The 24,178-nt window shown below is 41.1% G+C and overlaps 1 protein-coding gene across 1 annotated transcript in view; it reads left to right on the top strand.

Moving 5' to 3' along the window:
• ADGRG4 (adhesion G protein-coupled receptor G4) overlaps window positions 1–24,178 on the top strand; it is a 95,249-nt gene that overhangs the window by 2,807 nt on the left and 68,264 nt on the right. The window contains 2 exon segments of the mRNA XM_046673739.1: window positions 2,213–2,827; window positions 17,574–23,585. Of these exon segments, the coding sequence (XP_046529695.1) occupies window positions 2,213–2,827; window positions 17,574–23,585 (6,627 nt within the window).

Genomic DNA, 24,178 nt, shown 5'->3' with positions numbered 1-24,178 from the left:
ATAGGCATACAGATTTGCCTATTTTTCTCAATTAGAAACAATGCTACAATAAACATCTTGTACCTGCATCTTTGTATATACGTATACTTGTCTAGAATAAATTGATGGGAATGGAATTGTTGGGTCAAAAGTGTATACATAATTAAAATCTTCATAGATATTGACAAATTGCCCTTAAAAAAAACATTGTCCTAATAGGTATTCCCATCGGCAATATATAAAAGTGACTTGTTTCCACACAGGCTCATCAATACTGGGTGTTCACAGTCTAAAATGTTATTCTTATAGGCAAAAATGGTATCTCAGTGTTGTTCTGACTTGTGTTTTAAAAATAGTGAGAGGCCATCTTTTCATACTTCTGATTTTTTAAGTTGCTTGTTCATGTCCTTTGGCAACTGGTATATTGCAGAGAGGAGGGGCCCTTGTAGACCATATGAGATTATGATACATTCTCTTTTAAGGGACAAGTAAGCCCTGGAGATTTATGCTCACCACAAAAACCCATTCTTAAATGTTGTGTGTGATGTCATTTTGGAGGGTTGAACAGAAGAGCAATGTTAACCAATCATAATCGAGGCTTGGGTTTCATAGTGATTATCACTTTGTGGGATTAACTCTTGATTTATTAGCAACATGGAAGATGATAAGATAATATAACACGTAAGCCAGGGACTGAAATAAGCATTTGTTCATCCACCATGGACAGTTCAGAAATAGCTCCCTGGCAGGTGGATGGTATGGGTTCCGGCACATGGGCGTGTGTGTGTGTGCATGTGTGTGGGCAGGCATGTACTGGTTTGCTTTTGGAAGATGTTCAGTGGAGGAAAGGAGGGAGAGAATATTGGAGGGTTAGAGAATATCTAGAAGAGTTTATTTGGGGCTATCTCCCAGGAGCAGGGAAGTGGTCGCTTCCTGCCAGCCCCTCCGGTGTGCTATTATAGCTGTCAGTTTTAGAGTGGCAGTCCCAACATTACAACCCTGGTTCAGAGAGAGGTTGGCATGCCATTCTGCTGTAAAGCTTTTTTGGTTTGTCTTTGGCTGTGCTGGGACTGGAATTAGGCTGATGTTTGGCAATCCTCAGATATTCGCCTAGCGGCCTGTGGTTTGAGGTTTGTAATGGTGATAGTATCACGATTCATCAATAGCTTCCTATGAAACAAAGGGCATAGCCAATTTAAATTTTCATAGATATTGCCAAATTTCCCGTCAAAAGACTGTACCAGCGGACATGTCCTTCAGCAGTGTTTGTGAGGGCTTCGCACATATCATCTCACTTATTCTTCAAGCAGTCTTGTAAAGTCAGTAAGTAGGGGTATTATCTGGTATAGAGACTACAATGAGAATGATGGCCCGTAGTTGTGCATACATACAACACTGTGGTCCTTAATCCCCATTTTACTAAAGCAAATGTTGAGGTATCAGGAAGTTAAGGTCCTTGCTCAAAGTTACACAGCTAATGAGTGTCAGAGCTGGGATTCCAACCTGGGCTATCTGACTCTAGAGCCAATAGTAACTGGGTCCATGGCCATCCAGAGCCTCTTAAAGCTGCTGCAGCCCCCTCAGTGAGGAGCTGGAAGGAGGGAATCAGGACACACTCAGGGTAGTACCATTTCTCCCATTCCTGAGTGCAAACAGAAGCCTGGAGCTTAAGTATTGTCCAGCTTGTCATCCTTCAGGCCTCTGTCAGTGCTTTTACTGAGAAGCAGTCTCCAGAGACAGAATAAATCAGGTAATTTGGCTCAGGAAAAGGCATTGGAGAAATAAATTGCTGTTGCACCATGAATATAAGAAGGCAGTTAGGTAGATGGAAATAGTGATCTTTTGATTATATGAGTGAGGATTATGTGCAGCCAATTTTAAGTCCCAGCTGCCTTTCCCTTGACCTCCTCCCCAACTAGCCACACACTCCCAACTGCATCCCCCAAACTGTCCAGCTGGTATGTGCTCTGTAGACAGTAATCTAATGTTTCATATTAGCCCAGACAAAATAGAATTAGGAAGAAACTCTTCTGCTAGAAAAAGTCACATGCCAATGTCAAATAGAGATGATTTTTTGTATATCTACTATTTTGGCTTATTTGTACCAGTATTGACTCATAATAGTATTGTATAATCTGGATTTGACTATATGGCTAAAGACAATGGTAAAATTGATTTTTTTGTTACTGAAATTTCATTTGTTTTCTCGTTCCTTTTCCCCAAATTTGGACAGATGCACTTTCACTAAAAGGAAAAAGGCTGGATTTTTACGGAAGAACTGACACATATGTGAGGCTGACCAACGCCATTCCTGAACTCAGTCGATTCACAGCATGCATTGACCTGGTATTTAGGGACGGCGAATCGCGTGATTGGACGGCCTTCTCCTATGTTATCAATAACGCCTTCCTGGGCAGAGAAGGCATAGACTTTGGACTTGCAGGAGACCATCAGCAGCTAATACTACACAACTTGGGCAAGACCTTTTATATCCATTACCACCTGACTCCATTTCAATGGCATACAATTTGCTTGATACGGGATGGTGTGAAGGGCTCATTAGAACTTTTTCTGAATAAAGAAAGGATACTGATAATGCTGGATCACCCACAAAATCTGACACCCAATGGGACTCTGGTTCTAGGATATTTTCTCAAGAATGGGAACACCCAGATTAAAAGCAGGATGCCTGGCTTCACTGGCAGCTTGTATTACTTTCAACTCTGGGACCGCATCCTGGAAAATGAGGAGTTTATGAAGTGTTTGGGTGGAAACGTAGTTAGTTGGGAAGAAGATGTTTGGCTTGTCAACAAGATCCTGCCAACTGTTGACAGGAGACTGCGCTGCTGTGAGTAACTTCTGAATTGTCCTTGTTAACAAGGGTAGTCGGGGTGTGGTGTTCTTCTGCCGGCTACTCCAAATAACCCACTCTTAGGCCAAGCCTCTGTCTTCCTTGGAGGGCCCAAAGTCACCATAGTTTTGTCGTTTACTTTTTAATGCAGAGCAAATGCTATTTTCTTTTGTCTTTTATTTTGATATGATTTCAAATTTACAGAAAAATTGCAAGAATAGGACGAAGTATTTCTACATACTTTTTACCCAGATTCATTGACTGTTAGATTTTCCTCATGTGTTTTATCCTTCTCTCTCCCTCTCTCTCTCTCTTTCTCTTTCCCTCTCCCTCCATACACACATATGCACACACACACACACACACACACAAATTATTTGTTTCTTAATCATTTGGGAGTAAGTTGCAGACATAATGCCTTATTATCCCTAAATATCTCAGTGTGCATCTCTTAACAATAAGGACATTCTCTTACACAACTATGGTACAACGATCAGAATCAGGAAATTTAGCAATGATAAAATACTAATATCTAATTCATAGTCCATATTCAAATTTAGCCAATTATCCTAATGATCTCTTTTATAGCTATTTTTTGTTTGGTCCAGGATCCAATTCAGGATCACACGTTGCATTTAGTTATCATGTGTCTTTAGATTTTAATCTGGAACCGATCCTTAGTCTTTCCTTGTGTTTCATGATGCTAATTTGTCCCATTACTGGTGATGATAAGTTTCATCACTTGATTCTGATGATGATTGCTGGATTTCTCCACTGTAAAGTTACTATTGTTTCCTTTGTAAATAATAAATAATTTCTGGGGAGGTATTTGGAGGCTATGTAAATATCCTGTTCTTATCAAACTTTCACCCGGTAGTTTTACATCTATTGATGATTTTTGCCTCAATCACATTACTATGATGGTTGCAAAATGATGGTTTGTCACACTCCATCACTTTTCTACACTTGTTAGGTAGGCTTCTAGTTTAAGGAAGAGGGTTCTCTTCTTCCACATTTACTTATTTATTCCTTCAGTTGTTTCTGTTTAAATCAGCATGAACTCATGGATTCTTATTTTATTCAATGGTTTACAGTCTGTTGCTATCATTTATTTTGATGCTCAAATTGGCCCCGATTTGGCCAGTAGGAGTCCTTCAATCTGGCTCTTATGTCCTTTTGACACATTCCCATCATTTTTGAACACTTCCTTGCTTTCTAGCACAACAGGATCTTACAGGCTTATCTTGTAGTTTCCCTGCTCAGCCCAAGAATCAGCCATTTTACCAAAGAGCCCTGGTTCCTTTCAGTGGGGAATGGCACTTAGAGACCAATTCATTTTTCTTTTGAGAGTAATGATGATGTTGGCGAACTATTTTCTTGTAAGAAAACTGGCTTCTTGGAATTCACATGTATTTTTCCCCTTCTTTCCAATTTTGAGGAGGAAATATAGGATTGTTTTTCTCTGTACAACCACGCTCTCCCCTCAAATCCAATATTCTCCACCATTAGCAGCAGCGGTCCTGAAGCGTGGATAAAGTCAGCGATAATGGCATCAAGACAGGATTTTTTCTCATTTCCTGAAATGTGCACATGTCCTCAGAGTACTATTATTTATTGTTCTTACGGATTTGGAGCAGGGGTTAGGGAGGGAATGGGGGCTGGATCCATCCCTAATAGGGCTCTCAAAGACTGTGGAGATATGTTTTCACCAAGGGTCTGGCTGCTCTTTGAGTTAATGGCAGAGGCACATTCCAAGGGGTTTCTGTGTTTTTTTTGAGATCAGACTAATGCAAAGGAACAGGAAAGCTATTCCTTTGAGCTACGACCTGAAGGCATTTGGTTTTTCTCTTTTCTGTGGCCTTGAAAATAGAAGAGAACAGTCTTAGTGGGCTCTGAGTACAAAACTGAGCTAGAGACTAGTAGGTTAAGCCTGAAGAGCTCACCCAAAGCAGCTTAAAGTAACTTTACCTTTGATCTAAGGAACGGGAAGTATGACTCCATTAAATCCATATGCTTAGCGGTGGTTTTTGAAAACCTACTCTGGCCAGTGAATTGCCATGGCCTTTCCCGTCACTTTGCTGGTGAATTGCTAAATCTAACTGATGTGTTAAAGTGCTAGACAATCCTCATTTATTTTGATCTTTTGTACACTTTTCAATGTACATTCTATCCTCCTGGTCTGAGCAGGTCCTGGTGGGCATAATACACAAATAATCAAACACAACAAACCAGCAAAAGAACGCACAATCTAACGTGACAATCAGCAAAAGGAGTAGAAAATGTTATTTCTACTATTCAAGTTTCTTCGAATGTTCTTTCCAAACCTTAGGCCAGGGCTTCCTAGCCTGAGGTCCAGAATGGCCTTGATGGGTAGGCAAAGCCCTTGAAATTGTATGCAACATCCTAAAAATGCAAGGTGGATTTTTTTTCTGAGGACAGAGTCTTTAGTTTTCGTTATCTAAAATAATATGATAATTGTTGCCTTTTACTAAGATCTTGCCGTGTGCCAGGCATTTTATAGATGAGGAAAGAGAGGCTCAGAGAGATTAAGTAAATTGCTTGAGGTCACCTATCAGATAAGTAGTGGAGCTGGGACTTGAACAAAGATTTGTCTGGTTGCAAAGCCCATGTTCTTTTTACCCCTACACCATGCAGGACTACCTCCAGGGGGTCTGGGGCCCCCAAAAGATTATGAACCGCTGTCTTAGAAGCTTCCTTTGAAGGGAGTTGCTGGTGCTGATAACCCACCTGGGAAATGAGGCTATGAGCTGCAGTCACTACCTGCTCATCACTGAAGGAGCTGTACCACCACAGAATCTCTTCTACCTCCGTCTTGGTGGGATGACATCTGGGAAAAGGGGGCAGCTACGTAAATAAACAGGAGTGATTACAACGTGTCTAGCTTCAACTGTGGCCTAATAAATTGGTATTTATGGTCCATAGAAGGATTATGACCTTTAAAAAATAAATTTTAATGAGCACATTGCCCGGTTACAGATCTCAATAAATCTATTTACACATAAATTATATATGTATATATTTATGTATTCATGAGAAAAGGCTTTTGGGGAACATTTGCCATAAACCATGAACCCTACCTAGGTTTAATAAGTATTCACCATAGTTTGAGATGTCTCAGGAATATTTAAACAACACAGTGATAAATAATAGTAACAGCAAAGTTGCCAGTCGTTAGTAATTTTAGTTTTTAAGCATCTTTTCTTTATTTTTAAAAATTACCAATGCAATACATTATGTCTGTGAATAAAATAAACTCAAACAATACAAAAGTACATGAAGTATAAAGTGAAATCTACCTCGCATCTTCTCCATAGAAGTGTCTATTTTTTAAAGATTTTTTTCCTATCGATTTATGATAAGTGTGTGTGTATGTGTGCATGGGTGTGTATAGTTAAGAAAACAAAAATAATATATTCATATGTGCATATTGTTCTACAATTTGATGTATTTTAACTTAATATTATCATATAACGTTAGTACATTGAGATCCACTTCATCCATTTTTAGGGCTGCATATGTTCGTTGTATAGATGTACTTTAATTTATTTAACTAAGTCGCCACTGATGGGCATTTAAGTTGCTTCCAACTTTTTGCAGTTACAAATAATGCTATAATAAACTTCCTTGTACAAACATCTTGGTATATGTGTGCTTGTAGTTTCATAGGACACATAACTAAAAGTAGAACTTCAACAGAAGAGGATAAAAGTTTCGCAATTTAAATTGATTTACCATTTTTACTAGTTATTTTATTAATTTAACTGTTCATTAAAAATTGATTTATTTTTTAAAGTAAAAGTAGTAGATATGCGTGGTAAAAATGTAAACAACGTATAAAGATATAAATTAAAAGTAAAATTCTCCTTCTCTTCAATCCCTTACCCCAAGTGGCTTCTCAAGAAGTAATGATTGTTAACAATTTAGGACGTGGGTTTACATGTAAATATTCTTTGTTTTTCTTTTTCATAGTTTAGATCATCATTATATGCATAGTCTTCTGTATCTTTTTTTGCACTTAATAACATGTTTTGGAGATATTTCCATAGCAGAACATATGGAGCTATCTGATTTTTCGGGATGCTGATTAGTAGGATAGAATGGGGATATGCTGTAATTTATTCAATGAGCTCCCTTTGAAGGACTTTTAAGTTGTTTCCAGTTTTTAGCTGTGACTAAAGTCTACAGTATTTTTTTTGATTTTTTAATTTTTTCCTTTTTCTCCCCAAAGCCCCCTGTACATAGTTGTATATTCTTCATTGGGGGTCCTTCTAGTTGTGGCATGTGGGACGCTGCCTCAGCCTGGTTTGATGAGCAGTGCCATGTCCGCGGCCAGGATTCGAACCAACGTAACACTGGGCCGCCTGCAGTGGAGCGCGCGAACTTAACCACTCGGCCACGGGGCCAGCCCCGAGTCTACAGTATTTTTAAGAGGGGTGGATGGTGAAAGGAATTTCTTGAAGTGACCATTAGGGACGGATGACATGCACAAACTCCTCTCGAGGCATGCACAGCCCAGACACATGATCCAGCAAAGGATTTGTTCTGACTTATGAATATATGAAGACGAAGTGTCTTCCTAAAGGTATGCAGATTAAATTACTCTTAGTTATGCATTTGAGAAATCTCCTCTTTGAAAAGAATGAAATAACATGAATTGAGTCCATCCTGGGAAATCTACGCTGTAGCAAAACATGGGGTCCCTTATCTGTGGAGCTATTGATTCGCCACGATTTATTAATTGATCGAGTGCTCCAGCCGCTTTGAATTACTTTATGAACTAACCATTTTTAAAATATGCAAAGATTGATTATGTAGTTTATGTACTTTTTAAAGGCATTTGTTTGGCCCACTGTTAAGAGCTCTAAGCAATTATCAGCTCTCATAGGAAAGGTTCCACAGTGATGGGCTCTACTAGCTAAAAGGCAATTTGGTTTTGCCGTTGTATATCAATTCTGTGCGCTAGCCTCATTTCTCATCCCGAGAGATAAGCAGGAGCTGTTTGTAGTTTGCTCAAACCCCCTTATTTGTATTCTCCTGCATAGGGTGCCGTTCTCCTATAGAATCGGAGATGGAGGCTCCGGCCTGTCTCTCTCACTGTCGCAGAATTCATTTTTCATGTCCTTGCCTGGAAACTGCATATAGACACCATTTTGAAAAAAAGTTTTCTCTCATCAACTTAAAGATGCTCATTTCATATTTTTCCTACCCCACAGGCAGATCTGTCTGTGGCAGTTTCTGGTCACTATTGTCTCTCACAAATCTAATAAACACACTCTGGATTATATTTACAGAAGTTATGATTGAAAGAAAAACCAGATGTGAGATGTGGGCTAGAAAACCACAAAGATTTAATATGACATGATACACCCAAATCATAAGCAGGATTTGGTACCTTAGCAAATGTTCTACTTAATATTCTGTTGGCAGGTACATCTGCAACAAATGCCTCATAAATATTCAGCTACTCTATACCTCTGTTCTCCAGCTCCCAATGATTACAAGAATGCAATTTTGTCTACAGTGAAGGCGCAAACGGCAATGAGGCCCACAGGCCCCCGTGAATTAACATGGATCATCCCCACTTTAAAATACAGAGACAGCAAAGCTCATGCAAATCATTTGTGCCAAGGGATCACTTGTTCCCAAAGGGGAGCAGAATGATTGTGGCAAAACATGTTTGCAAGCCTTTCAAAGATGGAGGCCAGGCTCCCCAACTTCTGTGCTCCCTCCAGTACAAATGAACATTCTCTTATCGTTCAACTTTCTGCACAGTCTGGGCTTTTGTATTTGCTTTTTTTAATTGAAATTTTTGTTGAGATAATTGTAGATTCACATGCAGCTGGACATCCTTTGTACACTTTGGTTAGTCTCTCCCAATGGTAACATTTTGCAAAGCGATTGGGTAACAACGAGAATATTGACATTGATACAATCCACCGAGCTTATTCAGATTTCTCTAGTTTTACTTGTACTCATTTGTGTGTATTAAGTTCTATACAATTTTATCATCTGTGTAGGTTTGTGCATCCACCACCACAGTCAAGATACTGAACATTTTCAACCCCAAAAGGATCCCTCCCATGGCCCTATCTATGAACACCCCTACCTCTCTCCCACTCTTTCCCCCTAAACTCCTCTGTTCCTAACCCTTGACAACTACTAACCTGTCTCTTGTTTCTAAAATTTTGTCATTTCAAAAACTTTAATAAATGGAAACACACAGTATGCAATCTTTTAGGATTGGCTTTTTTCAGTTAGCATAATTCTCTAGAGACCCATCCAGGTTGCTGCTTGTATCAATAGTCTGTTCCTTTCTATTGCTGAGTACTATTCCAGAGAATGGGTGTACCACGGTTAGTTTAACCATTCACCTGTTAAAAGCCACCTGGACTGATTCCGGTTTGTGGCTATTACCAAAAAAACCCCTGCCATGAACGTTTGTGTACGGGTTCTTGTGTGAACATAAGCTTTCATTTCTCTGAGACAAATGTGCAGGAATACAATTGCTGGGTTGTACGGCAGTTGCACATTTGGTTCTGTATGAAACTGTCAGACTGTTTCTCCAAAGTGGCTGTACCGTTTTATATTCCTACCAGCAAGGTATGAGTGATCTCGTTTCTCTGCATCCTTGCCAGCATTTGGTGTTGTCACTATTTTTTTATTTTAGCCATTCTGGTAAGTGTGTAGCGATGTTTCATTGTGGCTTTAATTTGCATTTCCCTGAGGCCTAATGATGAACATCTTTTCTTGTGATTATTTGCCATCTGTACTTGCTCTTTAGTGAACTATTCAGGTCTTTTGCCATTTTTTAAAATTAGATTTTTTTTCCTGTTGAGTCTTGAGAGTTCTCTATATGTTGTAGTCTTTTGTTGGATATATGTTTTGCAAATATTTTCTCCTAGCCTGTAGATTGCTTTTTCATCCTTTTTACATGGACTTTCACAGAGCAAAAGCTTTTAGTCTTGCTGAAGTCCAATTTATCAATTTTTCTTTTTGCAGATCATCCTTTTGGTATCAAGTCTAAGAACGCTTTGCTTAGTGTTAATTTTGCATCCTCCAACCTTACTGAACTCACTTTTAAGTTCAAGGGGGATTTTTTTAGATTCTTTGGGATTTTCTGCACGGACAATCACGTCATCTGCAATGCCTTTTCTTTCTTTTTCTCTCCTAACTGGAGTGCCTCTAACTTCCGCCACTGTGTTGAATAAGCGTGAGCAGCTAGCCTTGCCTGGCTCCAGTCTCAGTGGGAAGACGTTCAGTCTGTCATCATTATGGTTCATTTTAGCCGCAGTTTCTTGCTGGTGTTCTTTATTGAGTTAATATAACTACTGTCTATTCCTAACTTGCCAAGAAATTTTATCATGAATGGATGTGGGATTTTGTCAAATGCTTCTTCTGTATCAACTGAACATGTTTGCTAACCCCTTGCAATTAATTGCTAGACTTGGGTTTGAAAGGATCTTTAATACCTATGGATCCTGTTTGAAAAGCTACTGACACTTGATTGAACTGCCTTTATTTGGGAAATGACTGATTCTTCAAGGCAGATATTGTTTCAGGGCATGGCTGTAATTTGGGATCCCCACTGGGTTTCTATGCCTAGGCTTGCAAGGGCACCTTCATGTTTCGGTTGAGCACTGTGATGCTCTCCTCTAAGGTTTATGTCTCACTGTTTTGGGTGATTGCTTTTTCCTGAGCTGTTCAGCACTTGCAGAACTTGGCTTTTATTGCCTAAGTTTGTCTCTCTTTGATTCTTTTAGGTACAGTCTCTTCTTTCTCCTGAGTTTGTGGTGGTTCTGTGTAAATTGAGGGCATGTACTTGTGGGTATTAGATAATTGAAGCACTGGCACAAACTGTCTTATTTCTTCTCTACATATTTAATCTGTGGAAATCTCATCTTCTCAACACTGCTCCTCTGTGGGCCTAATTGCTAAATGAAGGGATTGAATACAATCTCCAAGACTTAGTTCTAAAATTCTGTGATTGTAATTAATGAAGACTTGAGTCTTTATTACTAAAGACTTTAGAGGGAAAACGTGAAACAGTAAGCCCTCTGGAAAAAACCTTTCATCTGAAAGATTCAGTGGGAGGTTTGCTGAAATATAGAAATCCAGGCTTTAGGTTAAAATGAAGCAACGTAAGTTGCGTTATCTCCTAAGAGATATCTGGTACTTGAAACTGCCTGACACCTGCTTGACACCTGCTTGACAATTTTGTTCAACTCATTTGTTTTTCTTTTTCTAAATCTTATACTTCTCTTTGAGATGCTTATTGGAAGTGCTAATGACAACTAACATCTATAGCTCAGCCCTCTCCAATAAAAATATCATGCCTAACTCCCCTCTGTGCTCTAAAAGTTTCTCATTACTTATTAGCATCCCTCTAGTAGTGTTCTTTGAATGCTGCATCAAAGAAGATAACTTAGGTTTTCTGTGGCATTTAGTGTTTTATTGTTTTCCTAAAAAGTGAATGCAGCTCTGTCATTAATCATTTGTAAAGGAGTAGGAATTGTGGACTCTTGTCTCAACATTAGTGCATTCATAGAGAGCGATTCAGACTCTGGGATGCCACACTCCTCAAATGTGATATAAGTAACACTTTAACAGTTTCCTAGGCCAGTTGGCTAGGGGAAAGCCATCTGCAAAAATGGAAACCAAGATCCTGACAATTCTCCTTTTACTTGTAGTTATGGACAGATTTGAAGGCAGAAAGCTTGAAATAAATATCGTGCTGCTGAAACGTACCAACTTCTTGATAAAACCTAGCAGAATACGAATCTCTGATAATTGAAATGATGTAAAATTAAGTGAAAAAATACTTCTTATATAACTTTGACTTTTCTCCTTAGAAATGTATCTACTTTTGTGAACTCAATCTATACAAGTTGCAGGTTTCCGATTGTCACTCATTCTACTTTCTAATGACCACAAAATCCTAAAGAGCATCCTATACACAACTCAAAATTTATATATATGCAAATTGAAAGTAATTTTAATGCTCAAAACAGCGAAACGAGTTAATAGATTGTCTACAAAAATAATTATTCGTTCATCGTATGCAATATGCTTCCCAGGTGGATAAATTCAAAATGCTAATTTCCCAATGGTAAATATGCATGATTTCATTTTGAGTGATTTGTACTGGAGAAAAATTATGACTCAGTCTTGAATTATACCATGCACCATTTTCACTTGTATGTTCCCAAATTCCACTTATCCAAGTCTGAATTGGATGTTTTTCTTCTGAGTGAGCCTGCTTTCCCAATTTTCCTATTTCTATGAATATCACCACTCTTCTTCAAGTTGCCCAAAAGCAAAATTTGAGTTTTCTTGGATTTCTCTGTCTTCTCCATCTCTTAAATCTCTTTGTTACTGTAACCTGTCAATTCTTCCTTTCCAATAGCTGAAGGACTAGGAATCCTCACTCTAACCTCATTCCAAGCCCTCATCATTTCCACTTGTTCAGTCAGCCTACAAATGTCTATTGGACATCTACCATGTGTCAGGCCCTGTGCTAGGCACTGAGTGTACAATGGTGAGCAAAGAAAGATGAGATCCTCGCCCATACGGTGTAGTGAGTAAGACAGACATTAATAAGCACACGCGAATGTAAAACTGTACATGTGACAAGTACTATGAAGAAGAGGTATGAGGTGTCATAAGAGCCTAGAATAGGGGCCAGCCCCGTGGCCGAGTGGTTAAGTTTGCATGCTCCCCTGTGGCAGCCCAGGGTTTCGCCGGTTCAGATCCTGGGAGCGGACGTGGCACTGCTCATCAAGCCATGTTGAGGTGGAGTCCCACATGCCAAAGCTGGGAGGACCCACAACTAAGAATATACAGCTATGTACCGGGGGCCTTTGGGGAGAAAAAGGAAAAATAAAATCTTTGAAAAAAAAAAGAGCCAAGAATAGATTGGTTTGACCTAGTCATGGATGCCAAAGAAGGTAGGCTTCCCTGAGGAGGTGATGTTTGAGCTGAGATCTAAAGGATGAGTAGAACTACATCAGATGAAGAAGGATGGGAAGAACATTCTAAGCAGAGTAACAGCATATGCAGTGATCTTGTGGTAGCAAAGAGCATGCCAAGTATTGGAGGATGGAAACGAGGCTGACGGGTTGAAGCCCAGAAAACAGGGGGGAAACCACGCAATTTGAAGCTGGAGAGGTAGGTAGGGACCAAACTGTGCACAGCTTTATAGGTTTTACTAAAAAAACTGTGTGTGTGTGTTTTAATCCTATGCGCAAGGGAAGGCCACTAAAGGGAGCTGAGTGTGTGAATGTGTGTGTTTGATATGATAACATTTGCATTTCAAAAAGATCATTCTGATTGCATTATGGAACAGATTGGAGGGGCCCCAAGAGTAGAGGCAGAGTCCAGTCGGGAGGTTACTGCAGAAGTCCAGGTGAGAGATTGATGGTGGCTTGGTCAGGGTGACAAGTGACAGAGATGGAGAGAAACAGATGGAGTCAAGAGATATCTAGGAGATAAGATCCATAGGATAAGATTATGGGTCGGCTGTGGCAGGTGAGAGAGAAAATGAAGGAGACGGAGGGAGAGGGTTTTGGCTTGAATAATTGAATGTATGAAGGTGCCATTCACCGAGGGAATACTGAAAGATGACCCAGTTTGGAGAGAAGATAGTGAGTTCAACTTAGGGCATATTGAGTTTGAGGTGTTTATGAGTCAATGTTTTTAATGTCAAGTAAGCAATTGGTTATATAAATGTGGAGCTCAGAATGGAGATCTGGTCTAAAGATATAACTTTGAGATTCATCTGTGTATAGATGTAAATTGGAGTCTTAGGTGTGAAGAAACTATAGAGTGAGAAGAGAAGAGGTACTGGGACCAAGCCCTGGGGAACTCTAATATTTAATGGCCAGGTGGAATAGGATGGGTCTGCAAAGGAGATACAGAAGGAGTGATCAGAAAAGTAGGAGAAAACCCAACAGTGCGTTATGTCATGGAAGTCAATGAAAAGAGTATTTTAAGAGGGAGAGAGTGGTCAACATTGTCAAAAGCTCTTGAGAGGTCCAGTAAGATGAAGACTGAAAAAGTATCCATACTATTTGCATGTGGAGGCCATTGGTGGCCTTAGTGGGTGCTGTTCAGTTGATTGATGATGGCAGAAGCCAGATTAGTGTGAGCTAAAGAATGGGGCAGAAGAGCATGGAGACAGCCAGTATAGGTAAACTTTCTTTAAAGAAGTTTGAACTTGAGGGGAGAAGAGAGAGAGGACAGTACCTACAGAGGAATGTGGGGTTTTTACTTTTTATTGCAAGAGATTGGAACTCATTTTAGATCAATAGGGAAAGGCTCCTTAGGGAAAGGAAGGATGACTGCTGGTGTAAGGTTTCTTTTTGTGTGTGTGTGTGGAAGATTGGCCCTGAGATAACATCTGTTGCCAATCTTCCTCTATTTTGTTTGTGGGATACTGCCACAGCATGGCTTGATGAACAGTGTGTAGGTCTGTGCCCAGGATCTGAACCCGCCAGCCCTGGGCCACTGAAGTGGAGTGCATGAACCTAACCACTATGCCACTGGACCGGCTCCTGGTGTAAGGTTTCTGAGATGCTAGCACAGTTAAATTTCTATCTGATGACTTCAGTTATCTTTTCCTATGAAATAAGAGACATGGTTACTTGATAAACACGTGGTGGTAGAGTTTGAGAAGGGGGAAGGTTTGAAATAGTTACTGCAGAGAGTAGGAGCATAAGTTGGCCAGAGAAAAGTAATAGGGCAGTAGGACTGGGCAGTGTGAAAAAACTTATTTAGGGTTTCGGATCATGAATTTATAGAAATACTAATTCATCCTCTTGTGTAACTGTGTCCAGCAGTGCTTGATGGCTCACATGCAGATATGGAGGCGATGGATAGCTGGGTTGGCCCAGAGTTGGCAGGAGTGAGGTGGGGAGGAGGACTCTACCAGCATCTTAAAGAGTCTCCTTGCCTTCAGTTTCTTCCCACTCCTACCCATCCTGTTCACTGCCACGAAATTCATTTTCCTTCGAGACTACTTTTTATCAACTTATTCTCCTTGCTCAAGAATCTAAATCCCGGGGCCGGCCCAGTGGCGCGGTGGTTAAGTGTACAGGTTCCACTTCGGTGGCCTGGGGTTCCCCAGTTCGGATCCCGGGTGCAGACATGGCACCGCTTGGCAAGCCATGCTGTGGTAGGCATCCCACATATAAAGTAGAGGCAGATGGGCTTGGTTGTTAGCTCAGGGCCAGTCTTCCTCAGCAAAAAGAGGAGGATTGGCAGCCGATGTTAGCTCAGGGCTAATCTTCCTCAAAAAAAAAATCTAAATCCTTCCAAATGGTTTAGTGGTAAGAGCACAGATGACAGACTTTGGTTTGAACTCCAAGCGTGAAGTTGAGCAATTCATGTAAAGTTTCTGACACTCTGTTTCTTTAACTCTAAAATGGGAGTAATTGTAATATCTCCCTTATAAGACTGTTAGGTGGATTAAATGAGAGCATGTAGCACAATGCTTGGCTTGTAGTAAGTGCATGGAAGTTATTATATTATCTTCTCTTTTTTTCCCCTTCTTCTTCTCCCCAAAGCCCCCCAGTATGTAGTTGCATATTCTAGTTGTGAGTGCCTCTGGTTGTGCTGTGTGGGACGCCGCCTCAGCATGGCCTGATGAGTGCTGCCATGTCTGTGCCCAGGATCCGAACCGGCGAAACCTTGGGCCACCGAAGTAGAGTGCGGGAACTTAACCCACTCAGCCACGGAGCCAGCCCCTATATTATCTTCTCTTATCTGTCTCTCCACTCTCCCCTTCAGGTCCCATCCTGGTCTGACAGTCTTTCTCACCCCTATCCAATATACTCCTTCCCAGCTAGACTGATCTTTTCAATGCCTCCATATTCCTTGCCAAGTGCCTTTGCCTTCTCTATGCAAACCCCATCATTTCTCAAAGGCCTACATCTTCTAAGACAAAGCTTCCTCTTTAGCCTGAAGCCAGCATTAATCTCAGTGCACTGATCTCCCATTGCACTTTAGAGACATGTGGAACCTGATTCTATCCCATTGTTCACTTTACTATAAACTGTACTATTATTTTATTGTTTTGTTTTCAAAAATATTATGTTATAATTTGTCTAAAACTATTTCAGTAATACAAGATTTTTTAAATAAGAGTGTGAGCTCTTTGAGGGAAGGAATTATGCCATAATCTCTATACAGTCAGCCCTCCATATCCACGGGGTCCACGGCTGTGGATTCAACCAACCACAGATCGAAAGACCTATGATAGTTGCATTTGTACTGAACGTGTGCAGACTTTTTTCCTTGTCATTATTCCATAAACGATACAATGTAACAACTATTTACATTGTATTAGGTATTATAAGTAATTTAGGGATAATTTAAAGTGTACGGAAGGATGTGAGCACGTTATATGCAAATACTCTGCCATTTTATATAAGGGGCTTGAGCATCTGTGGGTTTTGGTGGGGGGGGGGCATCCTGGAACCAATCCTCCTGCAGATACCAAGGGACAGCTGTACATTTCTCACAGAACCTAGAATGGCGTTCACAATGCTTGTTGAATTTAACTGACTTGAACCGAGACGTAAGCTAGGCTCTAGTGGTCTTCAAAGTGGAGTGCGTGATTCTAGAGGGTACACAGACAATGCGTTAGAGTGCAGGAAGAAAAGGTTTTAAGACTTCTTTTTAAATTTATTTTTATCATACTCTTGACATTTCTATTTTTGTGCATATTTATAATGTACATAATACAAATTTTTATATGTATACATTATTGATAAACAAATACAAATACATCAGTGGTGCATGATCAAGAAATTTTAATCTTGGGATTCCAGATCAAAACATTTTCAATCTATACTATTTAGATGAGTCATAAAAATTTGACCAAGTCTAAAATAGCAAGCCTTTATTTATTTCATTGTTTTAACTTTTTATTGAGATTATGATAGTTTAGAACCTTGTGAAATTTCCGTTGTACGTTATTGTTTGTCAGTTGTGTTATAGGTGCACCCCCCCACCCTTTGTGCCCTCCCCCCACCCAGCAAGCCTTTATTAACAACAGTTTATTATTTTCTGAGCACTTACTGTGTGCCAGGTGCTACGCTAAGTGTTTGACATGCATTAACTCAATTCTCAAAACAATTTTAAAAGGTAGGTGTTATTATCTCACATTACAGAGGTGGAGATTGAGGCACAGAGCGGTTAAGTAACTAGTCCAAGGTTACATAATGGGTAACTGAAGGAGCTAGGATTTAAAACCACATCTATTTGAATCCAAAGCTGGTCTTCTTTTGTTGGAAGGTTTTTAACTACAAAATCCAACTTCTTTAATAGATGCGGGACTATTCAAATTATCTATTTCTTCTTAAGTGGGTTTTGATAACTTGTGTCTTTCAAGAAATTGGTCCATTTCCCAAAGCTAATCCTCTTAATCAGTGCACTACTCTAGCATGCACCCCTCTTTTAGGAGTGCCTATATTTTTTTATGGAGACACTATGGAAAGGATGTTCTCCTCCTTGTTACTTAAACAGGGTGTTATGAGAACCATATAGAGATTTTTAGAAAGTCAAAAATCATCTTAAGAAAAACCAAGTAATCAAGTGATTTGATTGTATCAGATACTTACCTCTTATTAAAAATATGAGAAAAAATTAGAGAACTCTTTCTTAAAGAACTGTCTCTGATTTCTAAAGCTGAATTCAAAATAACACGTGCTTTCTAATTTTTCAGTTGTTTCTGAAAATACGACAATTGAAGAAACAAGTACAACTCTTTCACAACAAATAGATTTGACAACTCCACCCCAAGTTACTGGACTCAAACCGCAAAAGACTGTATATTCTTCTTCAGCGATGACCCAAAGCATGCCTGTATTTGCAACTGATCATACAACCCTATCATATTCCAATACAACACCTCCGCTTCTAGAAACAATGACTGCGCCAAATTTTTTAAAGACATCCATAGCAGAGACAGCTACATTGGCAGCAGATGCTTTGTCTACTTCAGCAGCCATTGCTCTGCCGACCAAGAGTACCTCCAGAGGCACTACTACCAATTCCATGGAAATAACTAAATCCCCATCTTCAGAGAGCACAAGGACGTCAAAAATGGCTGAAGCCATCGTTCCTGAGGCTTTTCATCGAACTACAGCTACTCATTTCCTATACACATCTGGATTTACCAAGAATTCAACTGTATCCAAAACTTTAGCGACTGAATCTCAGTCGGCCATTATGAAGACAATATCTTTATTCTCATCTATCGAGTCGACATCTATGCCTACATCATCTTGGCCCAAACTCAAATCCACAGATATTGGGGATCTCCCTATCTCCACAGGTAGCCAGGAATTTCTTGTATCTGCAGCTGCTGGAACTGTACCTTGGGCCACGATGGAACAGACTTCAGCTACAACTACTCACATTGGGACTACATCAGCATTCCCAACTGAGTCTGTTCTCATCTCCACAGCTGCTCCAGTGGAGTCTGTATTTCCTAGAAATCAGACGGCATCTACATTGGCAACAACTGATATGGAAATAGCATTTACAGCTCATTCAATGACGCTCCCAACTGAGCCTATTGAGACGACGCCTGTGCTAAGAACAGCTGAAATAGAATTGAAGTCTACAAATTTCCAGGATGTCCCTTCACCCAGAGTGAAGGATACAATATCTACCTTCATGACAAAAGAGGCCTCTTCTATGGCCCTTTCTTTCAGGACATCCTCTCCATTCAGCGGAGCTCAGAGTGTACAGACAGTTATCGATGCTGAGACTACACATACAGCCTTGACTCCTGGAATCACACTTGCACCTACAGTGACTGAAACTATGCTTTCCCCTACAATCACTGGGCCAGTACTTACTCAGAATACATCCACAGGTGGTGGAAACATGCTTCCTTTGATTTCCACTAGATCAACTTCCACTTCCAAGGTATCTGAGTCTGGTCCCACATCAATAACCGATGAAGGTGCCCATCTGTGCTCCACCAATGAGACCACTTGGACTTCCAGGCCAGATGAGACCCTGTTGACATCAGTATTCCATGGGAGTACTTCTAATACAGAAAATTCATTCACAACTGCTAATATTATCATCCCACCAGAAGCATCCGCAGAGAGTGAGGATGCCACTACCACTGATGCTATCATTACTGCTGATGCTACTATAGACAGATACACAATGGCTCTATCCAAATTGACATCTCCGTGGTTTGCTAATTTCTCCACAGTTTCTGGAACCACATTTGTAACCAAACTGCCTGAGTTTAAACTTACCACCTTACTACTAAAAATCCCCACTATGTCCACAGTAGCTGGAAATGAACTTCTTTCAGCACCAAGGGAGATGGTTGCTCCACCAGTAGATACACTATCTACCCTTGCTGACACTGAACCAAATTTTTCTACTGAGGAGAGTGCTTCTGAGACCATACAAACAGAGACAAATGGTACAATTGCATTTGGAGTGACAACAGCCCCTGTACCAGAGTCTGCAACAACACAAAGATTTGACGCTACTGTGACAAGGAAAGAAACAACTTCCCATTATCTTAAGGGAACCTCAGCAATAACTGAGGTTTTTCCATTTGCAACAATGCTGGAAGCAACAGATCCTTCTGCACAAATGATGATAGCCTCTATCACTGTTTCCCCTTTTCCCGATATAGGAAAGTTGACTACCCCACTGGATAATAAAGCTGCAGCTACTGAGGTGAGAGGAAGTTGGCTTTCTACAAAATTGGTGAAAACCACACCTAAGAGTTCACGTAACGGAACTACAGAAACTTTTAATTCCGCTCACACATACACAGCAAATTGGAATTCAGAGACTCCATCTGAGGGGAATCCAGCTCCATCTCCCACTTCTGGGAGCACACAGACATTCCCTGAACCCTCGGGTTCTTCCACCACAAGGATATTGGGGACCAGTTTTGCCACTATCCCTACAGACAGGACAGTTATGTCCTTGTCGGCTGGTACCTTGCCTCCACAGCCTACAGCTGCCCGTTCCCCAGCAACCACGTTGCCTATTACCCATATCTTCTCACTACCAGTTAATGTCTCTGCTGTCACCTCTATGGTGGTGCCTGAGGAGACTAAGGTTACCATGCCTGAACCTTCTACACTGGTGGGGGCTTCCTCCACATCTATGTTTTCAGATGTCTCAACTATGTCATCAGCTACAGTGACTGCAGCATCTGTGCCACCGTTGGATCAGACTGCTTCCACAACCAGCGATACCGTGCTTACCCACAGAGACTCGATTCATACCACTTCAGAGGCCACAGTAGTCTCTGTCAGGAGGACATCCATGGCAGTTCCCTCTCTGACAGAAACTCCAGTCCCCTCGCTGAAACCTTTCACTCCTGTGGCAACTAAGGCTGAGACCACCCTTCTCTCCACCTCAGCTGACACAGTAACCCCATCCACACCCACTCTTACCTGCTCCAAATCTCTCCCTGACAACATTCCTGTTGCATCCTCCACTCATGTGATCTCAACTATGTCTACACGAGTAGCAACCCGACCCATATCTCAAGTGAAGAAGACTTCTGCCCACGCTCTCGGCTTTCCGTATACTTTCAGTGGTAGTGGAGACATTAGTTTGGCTACTGGCCCCACAGAAACTTCTGTTGTTGATGAGACCATGCCCTCACACGCCTCTGCCAATAAGCTTACTACTTCAGCAGATGGTCACATTGCTCAATCTTCCACACGTCTTGTAAACACACAGGTCCCCACCCTATTAGTGACTGACATTTCTACCTTATCTCCTGACAAAGAGCAGATGACCACCTCCCTGGGAAACACCCCTAGAACTATGGAGGTGACAGAAATGTCCCCATCAAAGAATCCTTTGATTTCAGACTCCCAGAGTACTCCATCCTCCAAAATGACAGATATAGGATTTACTGAGACCACAAAAATTCCCAGTCACCAAACACATTCACCTTCAGAGATTCCACTTGCGACTCCACCTGACAGGATTTTGGCTTCATCTCCCACTTCTGGGAGTATGCAGGCTACACGCATCTTGACCTCAGGTACCACAATAGACATACACATTTCAGACATGTCTACCAGTCTTGGGAAAACAGATCTCCTTTCACAAGCTCTGCCAACTACCACATTTTTGTCTCCTGGAGAGGAAGGCATGAGTGCCCTTTCGGTATACACTCCCAGGACTGAGAAAATGATAGTAAGGTCCACCTCCGTGACCCACCCTTTCTCATACCACCAGGATACTTCATTTGTAGATATCATAACTTCCAGGACAACCAGAATATCAAATCCTATTAACATCAACACAACTCTTTCACACTTGCTTTCACCTAGGACTCAACCTGAGGTGACTTCAATTGGCTCTACCATTTCTGAAAGCACACAGACCCCTCCTGAGTCCCCGTCTCTTTCCACAACTGGACTATCTAGTGCCAATTTTACAGTTACCTCTACTGACGAGGTCACGACAGCGCTTTCTGCTCCAAATGTACCTACGGCACTTCTTAGGAAAACCTCTACAGAAACATCTATTCCTATCTACCGAATGTCCTCACTGCCTGTTAGTATAACTGCCTTGACCTCCAAAAGAGTTTCTGACACTCCCACGATACTAATGACTAAATCTTCTATAGCCACTTCTAGAGCCACTTCCGAGCCTGTGTCCGAGATATCTTCACTGTCAGTTAATGACTCTGCCTTCTCACTCTCAGCGGTTTCTTCTGACCCTTCCATAAAAGTTGGATCATTCTCTAGTTTATTGTCTTCAATTACCCCCAAGACTATTATGACCATACAGCCATCTACATTGGATGCCACACCTGTGACATATGCTGGGTCTGCTTCAAAAAGCACAATGGTTTCCTCTGCTTTCACTACTTCAGAAATGACAGAGGTGTCCTCCAGGATCACACCTGCATCCCTTTCCTCTCCAACAGAGCCAACTTTTCCGTCTGTGAAAACCGTTCCAACCACTATTATGGCTGGGATAGTGACTCCATTTGTAGGCACCACTTCCTCCTCTCTACTCAGTTCTAAGAACACTGAAGCTGTTTTTTCCATTCCAAAGACCACATTTTCACCATTGCTATCAACACCCCAACAATCATCACAAGGAGATGAGGCTACAACTCTGGGCATACTATCCGGGATCACTCTCGGCTCCCTGTCTCCTGTAAGCAGTGGTAGAGTAACAGCTCTCACAAATACTTATTCCAGAACTGCTGCCCCTGAAAGTGTGTTTTTATCCACTCCTTCAGATAATCTCCATACTTCTTTGAATATTCAGGTTTCCCCATCTTTGACTAGCTTTAAGAGCACTCCTGGACCCACAAAAATTGTAAAAGGTACCAATTACCTTTCTTTGAATACAGAAAAGATGACTTCTTTGTCAGAAAATACTTCAACAAATGAACCAGCAAAAGGTGCCACATCTGTGAATACCCCTGTCTCATACCCTCCAGGGACTCCATCCAGTGCAACTCCACTCTATTTGACATCATTTCTTTTTTCAGCTCATAGTAGTGAAGCCAAGGTCTCTACTCTAAAGACTTCTCTTCCTCTTACATCCCAAATGGTTGAATTTCCAGTTCTGGAAACAAGAACCACAACTAGTAACACCCAGTCTCCACTTATGACTTCCTGGAACACACCCACAGCTGAAGATTCCCAATTTCCAATTTCTACCACTACTCATGTACCTACACCCAACATGATGGAAACAGAGACGCCATACCTTGGTCCTGGGTCTTTATCAACATTCACAGCCTCTCAGACCGGTCTTGTATCTGGAGATGTTATGGCAACATCATCAATTTCCACATCAGGAATTCTTCCTACCTTGGGGATGTCTGAGAGTCCTTCGTTATCAATATCTTCAAGATCTATTCCTACCACTTTGGCTGACATTAAGCACGCATTTGAGAAGACAACCACATCTGTAACTCCTGGAACCACATTTCCATTGAATTCTTCTGGTGCTGCTGCAGGATCTATAATTTCAAAGGCTCCTACTTCACCCATGCTGAACTGGATCTTATCTAGTCCCCCTTTAGGTTCCCTTCTGGCAACTGTATCCAATACTCCTCACTTTATAACTTCCTCTACAGTACAGGGGTCAAAATCCACATTTCTGACTTCTGACATAACCCCAACACATCCATTCACTAACTTTACAACACTACCCTTTGCTACTGTAAGCACCATACTCACCAAAACCACTCCAACACCTACAGTGGGCAGTGTCACTACTGGCTTGCCAACTTCTCTCCCCGTATCTGTAAAAATCACAGATGACAGTGTGTACATTTCCAAATCCCCTGAGGCATCTTATAGAACCACTATGCCTGCCAACTTCAGGAGTGTGTCTCAACCTCCATCCTTTAGCAGAATGAGTAGGTCACCTCCTACAACTCACCACACCCTATCTATTGGCTCCATGCTTCTGTCTAGCCCTACAATAACATCTGCACAGACCAGAATCCCAGCGGCATCAGCATCCCCTACTTTAATTCTTCCTAAGCCCACAGTGGACTCCCTACCAAATATAACCATCAATTCATCTACTGCTACTGGAGCCTCATTTCCACTCATACCCACTGGAGTAACACATCCTTTTACAGCAACTGTGTCTTCACTACTTTCTTCCTCTTTTGGGACAAGTTGGCTGGACTCCACATCTTCCTTTCTATTTATGGAAACATCAACTTCGCTTATTGCCACTGTATCCATAGGTATGTTCCACAATGTGTGCAGTGTATCACTAATAGAATGTACGCACAATGGGCCATGTGTTCTCCAAGGTGGCCTGTTCTCTAAAGGCAGAAAAGGATGAAGAAGGGTACACGTGTATCTTATCTCCTTTAGACAGTGGATACTATGAGTATCTTGTCCAAACACAGAATTCTCTAGCCGTCTTGCTTATCTTCGCTTTATTGAAATACAATGCAAATGTATTTTTTCAGTCAGTATGACATTTCTAAGCCTGCTTTATACCCATTTGGTTCCTGATACTCTGACTCTGACGCTGCCAACGTGAACGTGGGTCAGGAACTCTCCCCCCTTTCCCAGTAGGAGGATTATATGGCCTTAGGTCTGACATGTTGATTACGTACCAGAAAACATCAGAAGATATTCCAGCCTGATTTTTTAAATTCTTCTTATTCAGGTCTCAGCCTTTTCCAGTCTCTACCTCCAGCGGGCTTGGAATGCTTATCTGTGGCCAGGAAGTATTTGGCTTCTGTATCGTTCAAATTTTGGATGTTCCTTCAACTTTTAACATTCCAAAATTGAAATTTGATAGGACAGACAAGAGAAGGAGGGAAAT

Source organism: Equus quagga, chromosome 10 (assembly GCF_021613505.1).
Source record: "Equus quagga isolate Etosha38 chromosome 10, UCLA_HA_Equagga_1.0, whole genome shotgun sequence".
NCBI lineage: Eukaryota > Metazoa > Chordata > Mammalia > Perissodactyla > Equidae > Equus > Equus quagga.
The sequence above is the reverse complement of the archived record's forward strand: the minus strand, read 5'-3'. Positions and strand labels throughout refer to the sequence as shown.